The 11,582-nt window shown below is 50.0% G+C and overlaps 1 protein-coding gene across 1 annotated transcript in view; it reads left to right on the top strand.

The window, feature by feature from the left end:
- The first annotated feature begins 2,541 nt into the window (after positions 1–2,541).
- HK2 (hexokinase 2) overlaps positions 2,542–11,582 on the top strand; it is a 62,266-nt gene continuing 53,225 nt past the window's right edge. The window contains exon 1 of the mRNA XM_077766221.1: positions 2,542–3,075. Within this exon, the coding sequence (XP_077622347.1) occupies positions 3,013–3,075 (63 nt within the window). The 5' untranslated portion in view covers positions 2,542–3,012. The remainder of the gene's footprint in view (positions 3,076–11,582) is intronic.

The following is an 11,582-nucleotide window of genomic DNA, read 5'->3' as shown; positions in this document are numbered from 1 at the left end:
AACCCATGAACCATGAGATCATAACCTGAGCTGAAGTCAGACGCTTACCCGACTGAGCCACCCAGGTGCCCTGAACAATAGTTATTTCTAAAAGTTCTCCTATTCATTTAGATATTCAACATATTTATTGCGTGCCCACCATGTTCTGGGCACCCTTCTAGATACTGCAGATATGAAGGAACAACACAGATACAGATCTTGCCTTCTTATAGCTTACTCCTAGCTAGGAAAGAAAGAACACACAGAAAATCAATAGAAAATCCATCAGGGCCATGTGAGAGTGACTAGGGGAACCATTTGAGATAAACTGGTCAGGAGAAAGTCCTCTGAAGAGGTGCTATTTAAAACTGAACCTCAATGAGGAGCAAGAGTAAGCTAAACACAGATCTGGAGAAGAATATTCCAGATAGAAGAAAAAGAAAGAGTAGAGGCCCTTGGATGGGAAAGAGTTTGTCACTTTTGAGGACAACATGCCTGTGTGAATTCCAAGCAGTGTACTGGGGAAAGTAGTGTGGAATGGAGTAAAAAGGGAGCCAGGGGCTATATCGTATCATTGTCTGGATTTTTAATTTTATTCTAGGGTTAGAAACCATTAGATGGCTTTGAGCCAGGAAGGGAGAGACACAGAATGGCTTACCTTTTAAACAGGTCACTCTGGTCCCTGAGTAAGAAGATTGTGTAGGGGTCAGGATGGAGGCAGGCATAACTGGAAACAGGGACAAAGTTGGCTGATGTAGTATTGGCTGTGGCCGAGTTGTTGATGGCTTGGCTGGGAGGTATCCAAGGACATGGAGAGAAGTGGTCAATTACAGGGTTTATTTTATGGGTCAAACTGACTGCTTGCTGATGGACTGACTGGATATGAGGGTGAGTGTCAGGAAGGAATTAAGGATGACTTAGGGTGGATGGTGATGTCATTTGCTGAGACAACTGGAAAAGGAGTAGATTGGGGAGAAAAGTTGCATTTGGCTTTGGACATGTTAAGTATGAGATGTAAGTCATTCAGTGGAGGTAACAAATGGTCGTTGGAGAAATGTCTGGAGCTCCTGGAGAGGTCCTTGCTATAGACTTACATCTGTGAGTTACCAGCGTGTAGACTATATAACAGTCATGAGACTGGGAGGGATTACTCCAGGAGAGAGCATAACCAGATCAGAGGTGGAGGACAGCTCTGGAATTTTCCAGCATTCACCAGTAGAGAAAACAGGGTCTGAGGAGCTGGAGGGACACCAGGAGGGTGGAGCTTCCTGAGCTCCCACAGAGGAAGGTGTGTCCAGATATCTGGAGGATGCGGTCAACTATGCACAGGTATCACAGGAAGTGCAGTAAGACAAGGGTAGAAATGAGATAAGAACATCGGATTTGGCAACATGTAGGTCATTATGATGACTGTGACAAAAGCAGTTTGGGACCTAGGCCTGACTGGAGTATAAGGAAGGAGAGGTGTGAATGTATAGTTGGCAAGGGTACATAGCTTTCAAGAAGTTTTGCTGAGAGGTTGGGGATCATGGATGTTTTTGTTATTTCTGTCTCTATATTCCAGCCATGAACACTTATGACATACATAATACTATAATAATATATACTTTGCAGATAGCACCCCACTGTTTATGAAAGAAGGAGAAACTCCTCAATACAACACGGAAGCCTTTCATCTCCCCTACCCTGCTACGTCTCCAACTCCAGGCTCACTATTCTCCACCAGCACCAATCTCCTGTCTGCAGCAGTCTGTATTTCATTCTTGCCAGCTGCCGCAGTGTATATAAACCCATTTTGGGGCCAGGCATTAGCTGGGGCTGGGCCTCCCACTCCTCACAGCATCCGTAAGCCCACCCCATCCCACCCCACACAGGGTCAGGATCCTTCGGTTACACACATATCACCCACCCAGTTTCACCCATGCGTTCGCCCCACAGCTGCAGATAAAGCTCCTTTCCTGCCTTCTCCTTCCCCAGGCTCTTAAAGAGGTAGAATAGGAAACTAGGGAAGAGAATTGGACCTCAAAGTCTGTCAGATGTGGGTTCCTCTCTGCATCTGACACTTACTAGCTGTGTGACTTTGGGCAAGTGTCTTAACGGCCCGTACCTCAGTCTCTTCATCTGTAAAAAGAGGTGAATAAAATCCACACCCTATTCGTTTTTGCGATGCCTGAGCCGCAGCTACGGTGCCTCAATTTGCTTCAGCGTTGCGCCCTGTTGTGCCACAACAGGTGAGGACTGAGATGCTTCAGAAATGTGACCCGGCAACGGGGGCCCCTCACATGACCCCGAGATACCAGACGGTGTCTCTCTCCCCATACAAGGCACGTGCGGGTCGGGTGACCCGTCTTTCCAGTCGTCCCACACTCTGGGTCTGGGATCCCGCGCCCCCCACCCATAGCTGAGCCTGACGCGGCGGTGGCTCATGCGCCTTTCCGCCCCAGCTTCTAGCCACGGACCACACGTCCCATCTCTGCCGCCCGGCCCCGCCCCCTGNGTGGGCGCACACACCCTCCCCGTGCAGCCAATGGGCGTGCGCGCGTCACTGACCTGGAGGCCCGCGAGCCGGCAGCCCCTCAATAAGCCACATTGTTGCACGAAACTCCAGAGCAGGAGTCCCGAGTCGCCGCTAGCGCCTCCGTGTCATCAAGCAGAGAAGATCCGTGGGCAAGAGCAGCACGCGTGTTGAGCCGGAGAGGTCCGCTCGCCCAAGTGAGGCCGGACTGAGATTCTTCCCAAGTTGAGCCTTGGCGATTCTGTGGTGAAGTTATCGCCTTGGCGGTGGGGCCACCCGACACGTCGCAGGAGTGATTTTTGGGGGCCTTCTGGGAATTCGTACTCCCAAAACCTGTTTCTGGAGACCCTAGACTCTCCTGCCAGGCGTGCCATCGTCTTCCTTTAGTGCCGCCCGGACTTATTGCTCCCGGCCGGGCCGCCAAGCCCGGATACAAAGCGGTCGGACCGCGCTGCCCTCCTCCCCCGCACGCGCTCCAGCCTCGGTTTCCCAACTCTGCACCGACGGGCCGCAGCAGGATGATCGCCTCACATCTGCTCGCCTACTTCTTCACGGAGCTCAACCATGACCAAGTGCAGAAGGTAGGCAAGAGCGTGCAGGGGCTGCTGGCTCGCTTCTGACAAAGTTGTGCGGTCCCCAGCCGGCCGGGACTCTCTTCCTTGACCCTGCGGGGGGCCGCTACCTCCCCTATTCGGGGCCGTGAACGCGGAAAAAGTCAGGGCTGCCGGGAAACTCCAGGGCGCGGGGAGCCACGTCCGCTAGGCACCGGCAAGCGTGTGCGCGCGTGCGAGGCGCCTGGGCTCGCGCCCCGCGCGGCTCTCTGCNGGCGGGTCACCCAGCACGTAGTCTGAGACTGCCGAGCCCACGTGGGAGGAGCCCCCCTTTGGACGCCGGAGTTCCGGCGAGAGCACGTGTGGAGACTCTTGGCTGGGGCGGGGGAGGTTCCTCTGCCACGTGGGACTGCCGGGGGGCTCCCGCGCCGAACGAGCGAGTTTGGGGCCGTGCTGTTCCCCTCGGCGTTCCTCGTGGCCTCGCGGAGGTGGGCTTGGGGAGAGGCCCACCCCGAGGGCGCTGGGACCGGGGCCGAGAAGCTCCGTGCGCCGCACCCCCTCCCCGGAACTGAGGCCCAGCGAGGGGCTTACGTCCCCCACAGATCGGCCTCGGTATCGCCCGGCCTTGAGTGGCCGGGGCCCGTCTCCAANGGCCCCGCCGGGACCAAGCTCTAGGTGCCTCGGGGTATGGGGTGGGGGTGGGGCCCGCCCGAGGCGCAATCCCTTTAGGGAGAATTGAGTTTCTGAAATCCTCGGGGGATTTCTGGATTGGCACCTGACAGTGCCCCTCAGCTAGGACTTGAGAGGGGATGGGCTGAGGAGGAGGTGGGGGTGTCCAGACCTGTGAGGCAATGACAGCGTTGCTCAATTGCATACTTAAAGCTTCTGTGTCTTAGAGGGAACACATTTTTGGTAGAATGTCTTGACATTAAAGTTCGGTGCGGCGACCTGCTCTTACTCCCATTCTGGGGATTCTGAGAGCAAAGGAGAGAATGGTGGGCTACCATTTTGATGTTTTCAGAGCGGCGACACATGAACCCCCAAGTAAAACGGCCATACTTAGCCTCAGACTGGAGTAGGAAGCAGCTGGAGGCTGGGTTAGTCGAGTTTTACTCTGCTTATAAACGGCTCTTGCTCTCTCATTTCTAGGATGTAGCTCTGCTCTGCACTTTAATTCAGTTTATTTAAGAATGTGTCTGTGAGCCGGCAGGATCTTGGCAACTTCTCTCAGCTTCTCTGCCCAAGAAGTGAGTTAACCCTTGGGGAAGACTCATCCCTTGGCAAATTCTAAAGCAGGAAGCTGGAGGATTATTAATCCGGGGGAGGTCTTCTCAGATGCGTCAATATCAGTCCACGACATTTTAATTCTTTTACGAATTGTCTCTCTCCTACTCCAGAGGAAGGAGGCTAAGACCTGAACTGTCTGGAATGAATTGGGGTTCGTGTCTTTGGTCCCAGAGGAGAGAGAGAGAGAGAGAGAGAGAGAATTAGCCAGGGTATCTGGAAATGTGTTCTAATCTCTGTTTTGTGGTTTATTAACCACAGGACCTGAGCAAGTCACTTTGCCTCTTTGGCCTGTTGATTTCTTCTTGTGTCTTAAGCAGGCTCCATGTTCTGTGTGAAGCCTGACATCATGACCTGAGCCAAAACTGAGTTGGAAGCTTAATTGAGCTATCCAGATGCCCCAGGTTTCTCTTGGTAAAAGGGGAATGACAACAGTGGTCCTGTCCACTTTATAGAGTTGTGATGATTAAGCACAGTAATGTGGAAATGTCTCTCTTGTAGCCTACTCTTACCTAGACTCACAGCTTCCTTTATTCCTGTAAGTGTATGGGGGAAGACCGGTGTATTTCCCCTAAATTACCAAAGGGGGCAGAATCAAGTCAGGCCCTTCATTTACCAGGTGTCAGAACCTGGGGCTTGGCCTCCAGGCTTTTGGTGAGCAAAGCTGTTTGATTCCAGCTGCAATTAGATACGAAGTAGGAAGAAAATCAGAGAGAATATATATATATTTTTTTACAAATAGTTTATTGTCAAATTAGTTTCCACATAACACTCGGTGCTCATCCCCACAAGTGCCCTCCTCCATGCCCATCCCTCCTCCCCCCCACATCCATCAGTCCTCAGTTTTTGTCAGCATTCAAGAGTCTCTCATGGTTTGCCCAGAGAGAATATTTTGGAAACATCTTTTCAAGTTGCTGCTACAGGGATGAATTAGGAAAGAAGGATGAATCTTGAGTTTAATTGTAGAGGCTTTTGAAAAGTTCTTGATTTGGACTCTTCCGAAATCTCCATTATCTTACATATTCTGGGTTGTAGTCTGAGGCATGGAAAACATAGATTCACTTGCCCAGAAATGGCACCACCTCCTTTCCCCCAACTTGTGTCCTGATGGACAAGCCCAATGTTTTGTACCATTAGGAGGAAAGTAGGCGTCATTTGCTCACTTTTGCTGATTAGTGCTTTGAAACTCAAGGGCAAACACTTATAGCATCTACTGTGTACCAGGCACTGGTTTAAGCTCTTTACATTTGTTAGCCTATTAACATTCATAACAACCTCATGAAGTAGATGTAATTATTATCAGCATTCCTGTTTTACTGGTAAGGAATGAAGGCACAGTAACTTGTACAGGGTCACTAGCTGTTTTGTAAGAGCTGGGAATTAAAGCCATGCAGTTGGGCTCTAGAGCCCCAGGCTCTTGACCACATTCACCTGCTTCTGGGAACATAGTGGGCTCCATCCTAGCCTGTGTCTGTGTTCACTCTTGGATGCTGGCACCACCCTCACTTAGCATGCCCAGAAATGCAACTGGCTCTTCTCTTGGCTGCACTAATGGCACCAGTACCCTCTGGCTATTCTGGCTGGGAGCTTTGGACTCATTTCATTGACTTTCCTTTCTGATGGCTACACATTTGTCAACCAGTGTCTGGCTTACTTTAGAGGCCTCCTAGGGTTTCTCTGTTGCCACTCTTTCTAGAGCCAGACTGGAACATTTCAGAAGCCTTTTAACACCACATGCTGAATGCCCCCTGACTCCTTCATAGTCTCTACCTTTACTCCCCAAGGACTTGCTTTGCCATTCCTTTGAATGCCATGCTCTTCACACTAGGTGCTTTTGCCTTACCATGGCATTTTTATCATCCCACTATGCGTCAGAGTTGGTAGTTTTTGGTTTCAGTTCCTTCCTCAGGACAGGGAGAACCTGGCTGTTCACCTCTGTACTCACAGTTTCTGGCGACTGATTCTCATTCTCAGTGAATGTGAGGATGAGGGAGGGTACCTTCCTGGAGACAGCAGCTCAGCAAGGGCTGTGGGAAGGGGAGGAGGGTGAGAGGCAGATTGGGAGTGGCTAGTTCCAGATTGAAGGGATGGGGGGTGGGGGACATTAAGAGAGAAGAAAGGTAGTGGGCTCTTCCTTCATCAAGGTGAAGGTTGATCCTGAGGACAAAGGGTGGGGGCCAGGGGACACGGAGAGAAAGGGAGAGGGTAAGGGTGTTTCCTGTCTTCCAGCAGTCAAGGCTTTATGCCCTGTCAGTGAAGAGATAGAGGATTCTGTTTATTAATTGATTTATAATTAATATTCAAGATACAGGCTTTTTGCCACTTGGGAATGAGAACAGTTTTAACCATAGATGTGAAATGAAGTGTGCATGCCTGCCTTTAGCTATTGGCCACATTGTTTTAACATGCACAGACGGGTGACATATTTTCACTCCAACTATGGAATATAGACAGCTCACTTGAGCTCCTTTCTGTTTGAGTGAGGGGTGGCTTTCAACTCTGGACTTAAGAGAGGGGAGAATATCTTGGAAGCAGAAAATTCAGCAGAGCCCCAAGATAGACAAGAGTTTTAATATTTTCTGAGAACTTATTGTGTGTACCAGGCCCTGTGGCTCCTACACGGGAAACTGAAACTAAGACCCCTTTCAGTTGTCTGGTGAGATAAGGCAGCAGTCCAGAGAGGCTGCCTTACCAAGGGGTGAGGAGTTAGAGACCTCAAGGGAACTTTGATGGGTTTGCCTTGAGCATCTACTATGTGCCATTAATCTTCAGATAAGGGGTTAAAGCACCAGGAATAGAGTACTAATCACAACCTTACTGAGATTAGTTTTGGCTGAGTTAACTGACATTGACAGGTACAGTTTTGCATTTGTTCAACTCATATGAAATACTTAGCCTCCTAATACTGTCCCTTCCCTGCTCAGGAGCAGTTGATGGTGGTAGGAGTATTTTGTTAACTTTTGCTACTCATCCTTTTTTTTTTTTTGTATCGCCAAATTTCTATTTCAGAGAGCTCAGGGAAGCACTTTTCTTTACCATTGAATTAATTAACATTCCCTCTGAGGCTCCTCGGATAAAGCCAACTTTTTTTTTTTTTAACATCACTTTTCAGAGTTGAACTTCTCTAGCACTGTGAGGAGTGTGAGGGCAGTTAGGGGCCCTTTTCCAAGGGGAATCAAAACAACACAAACCACAACAGTTTTCTCAAAATCTGGCAACCCAAGTAAGGAGATCTGATGTACTGAAATACTTCATGAACCCCAGAAAACTGGCTTCCTTTGTTCAGATACTTCTTTAAAAGACGACTCTGGATAATGGGTTCCTCATTATCATTGTTGAGTTTTGCAGTCAGCAAGTTTGTTTGTTTTCCAACACTGTGTGTTGTCTGTTTTTCCCTTTCCAAAACAGTGGGGGGTGGGAGGTTGAGCAGATCAGATCCCAGAGTTCATTGGCTGAGTCTTAATATCACACACCATGGATCACAGGCTGAGCTTTCTTGTGCTGGAGTGGCTGTTTCTGCTTGCTTCTCAAGCAGGCCTTTCAACTGCAGCGCTCTTGGCATTTTGGGCCATGCGATCTATTGTGAGGGGCGATCCCAACCTATAATAAAGAGCAAAGATTCTCACTGTCACCAAGTTGGCAGGGGCAAAGCCTGTATTCTATTTGTTTGTTTAGTTTTGTTTTTGTTACTACTTCTTTTGAACCATAGTTTTCAGCTGTTGGTGATTTTGCCCCCCAGTGGACTTTGGTAATGTTTGGAGATTTGTCTGTCTCAGGTTAGGGTGCCTGAGGATGCGTTACTGCCTCTAGTAGGTAGAAGCATGGGAGATACTCAATCCTACAACACACTTGACAGCCCCCTTGCAACAAAGGTTTTTTGGCCCCAGATATCTGTAGGTTGAGAAGCTGTGTTAGAAGAACGTAGTTCATCCCCTCCTTCAGTTTTATAGTGCATTGTTCATGGTCATAGAGTACTTAATAGCACCTGTAACTAAGACCTTGGCTGTCAGCTCTCAGGGTGTCAGGACATGGGACAGTCATGGTAGGACGTGGTCTTTTAGAAAAATTGAATTTGAGACGAAGTCTGCAGACCATGGCCAGTCAGCAGATGTCCATGACCCCTGGCTAATGGGCAGGTTACCTGGGTTACTGTTTTGCTGTCTTCAACCAGGAGAATGTGGGTAAAGCACTCCAGGAAGCCACTGAGAAAAGTCTGCTCAGTTATCCATTGGAGAATCTCACCCTGGTTGTTGCTGGGATTTCCATGGAGGCCAGGTATCCATCAGGCTTCTGAACAAAGCAGGCAGATGAGCTGGTAGAACATGAGCTGAGGGGCTACGATAGCTGGGGCAGAGGAGAGAGGTTAGTGATACCCACCAAGGGCCAGTCCAGCAGTCATATTGGGAGAGGCTGTATGGTGAATGATAGAGCCAGTCTCCTTGGGTTTAGTCCTGGCTTATGTAACTAGCTTTGTGAACTTGGGCCCGTTAATTTAACCTTTGTAGGGCTCGGTTTCTTCCTCTTGTAAAATGGAGAGTTTGGGGATTAACACCTTAATAAGGTTATTGTAGGGATTAAAGAGAGTTAATATATAGGAAGGTCTCAGAGCTGTGCATGAGACATAGTCAGTTCTTCATGTGTTAAATATTAGTACATAGAGAACTATATGCATACGGTACTACACTCCTAGATATCCTACTGTGGCCTTGCTTCTTTTTTCCCCGAGGGCTTTTAGGGCCTTTGGATTCTGGAACATGGATGCTTTCTGTCTGATGTAGGGTTGGAGTAGAAGATAGGGAGGGCAGCAGGGTAGAAAGTTCCTAAAGCTGCGGACTAAGGAAGCATCCTCACTGCCGTCTCTGCCATCTAAAACTGTGTCTTTCTCCGGCCTAGGAGAACCATCCTTAAGTTCTTTGTCTAACTTGCCTTCCTCTGGGAAGTAGCATCTCCACTGGGGGGGTCTCGGGGATTCCGTGGCCACTGGTGTACCACACCTTGAAGCATCCTCCGTGGAAGGCATGACTGATCACAGCAGCAGTTCCACCCTTTTCACTGTAGAAACCTAGTCCCCTCCACTTCAGTCCCTCCCCCAAAGGACAGAGGCTCCCAGGGCAGTTGCTGAGGCCACTTATGCTGCAGTTGGCTAATGAGATGCTTGTTTACCCTTCCTTAATCTGCCCCAGACTCTGGCTTCCCACTGGGGAAGCTGCTTGGGGTGGGTGATGCCCAGGGCCATTGGGTCATGTTAGGCTTTGGTCCCACTGATCCCAGGAGTTTCGCTGAAAGGAACCATCATTCCCACATTATTTTGGCACATCGGGTAGAGGGTCTGTGGCCATCTTGGGTCTCAGCAGAGAGCTCTTTGCCCCTCATAGAGCTCTGGGCAAAGTCTCTGGGCTGTCTAGCGTGGCCTTTCCTGATACTTGGGTACCCAGGGCTCTTTCTTGACAAAAGCCCAAGGCAACCTTCTTTGTGGAACCCACATTTTCCTTCCCCCATCCCTGTATAGGCTGTGTCTTGTCCAAACCTAGTTGGGAGTCTTGGCCTTGTTGCCCTGAAATGCTGCTCTCTTTCAGAGGTGGCCATGCTTTTTGCACTTTTGTCTATGGGTCTCTAAGCATTCCCTTGATGTTCCTTCCTAGGAGGGACGTTGGTCAAAACTTAGCTTGGAGTTAACCAAGAGAGTGAGTCAGGGCTGAGACTCTGGCCCTTGGTGCCCACCCATCCAGCCTTCCTGCCTCTTCTCACCCTTAGCTCAGTGGCTCTACCCTGGAGGCGGTTCATGTTCTTGAAAGACCTTATTCCCAGACTCTTCCTTCTGGCATCTCGTATTGTCTGATAAAGGAGTTAAGCCAGATAAGCCATCAGGGTTAAATGAGGGCATATGAACCTGCCACTTTTCCTTTTTCCCATTTGAGAGACTTCCTCCTCCTCCTTCCTCCCAAATTTTCCTGTCTCAACCCCTTCCGGTGCAGCCTTCTAGCCATGTCTGATCAGTTCCTCCATCAATACCTAAAGATCTTAAAATCACAGACATTACTAAGTGCGGGGCTCTGTCTGTGCACTCACAGTCAGGCCATCCTCAAGTAGCCCTCCGGGTAGACATTATTACCTGTTGTTCAGATAAAGACAGCAAGGCACAGAAAGGGACAGTACCTTGTTCAAGGGCCAGCCAGAATTCAAATCCGGGCAACCTGACCCCAGAGTCCAGACCCTTAAGCCGAGCCTGGGGCTGCCTGGGACAACTGGACATGGTCACTGGTGTTTCAGTTTCATGGGGCTGTGAGTCAGGTGTCAGTTGGGAAGGGACCTTTGGATCATCTAGTTCCAGTTCTTCATTTTATAGATGAGGAAACCAGGTGCTGTGTACTGAGTAACTGGCCCAGGTTTATATAGGACAAGACCCAGAGCAGGAACCCAGTCTCTTGGTCCCCATTTCCCTTTTGGCACCAGTTGTGCAGCATGAGCTTTTCTCATCTGTCTTGCGTGGGCTCCTCAAGAACACAGGCAGGATTTGCCTTGTGGTGTGTACCTAGAGTAACCCTATAATTTATTGTCCAAACTGGGCCACTTTTGAGGTATAAGGGCACGCTGTTAATACTCATGCTGCTACCTCAGTGTAAACTGAGCTTGTTCCAGGCTAACTGGACATCTGGTCGCCCTGCCTGTGGTGGGTGTGATTGTGGGGTGGGCGGGCAGACCGGGAAGCTCTGGGGCAGGACCTGGTACGCAGGGACTGATCTACAGGGGTTCAGTGCAGCGGGTGGACACTTGGCAGCAGGCAGGAGTAGGTAGTTCAGATGCCCCTTTGGGGCAAGAGGCTTAGGGGTAGACTTGGATCCCTGGTGTGGGGCTGTCCAGGGAAGGCAGAGTCTTAACACTTTGGGGACCTGGGGGACTGACCACGGCGGCCAGGTAGCTGGAGAGGAAACCATGCTGCTGCCAGGGTCATGTGCCGTCAGGGCTCAGGTGAAAAACAGGGTCAGGCTCTGAGCCCCTGGGCATTCTGGAACGGCCAGCCCTCCCCTTCGGCCAGGTTACTCTTCCACCGCTTCGGCACACCGTAGCCCCCGGTGTGTGACCGTGACATATGACTTGAGCACCTACTATATCTCAGTATTGAGAAAGCTGTTGGCATCACAAAGGTGAAGCTGGGAACATGTAGTGGATGCCCTTAGTCCTCTGGGACCAATGAGGGCAGAAAGACACAAGGTGTCAAAAGTGTGTTGGCAGCTCGGAATTTGGGGAGGGCC

This window comes from Crocuta crocuta, unplaced genomic scaffold (genome assembly GCF_008692635.1).
Source record: "Crocuta crocuta isolate KB4526 unplaced genomic scaffold, BGI_CrCroc_1.0 scaffold113, whole genome shotgun sequence".
In the NCBI taxonomy this organism is placed as follows: Eukaryota; Metazoa; Chordata; class Mammalia; order Carnivora; family Hyaenidae; genus Crocuta; species Crocuta crocuta.
This window is presented reverse-complemented; position numbering and strand designations above follow the sequence as displayed.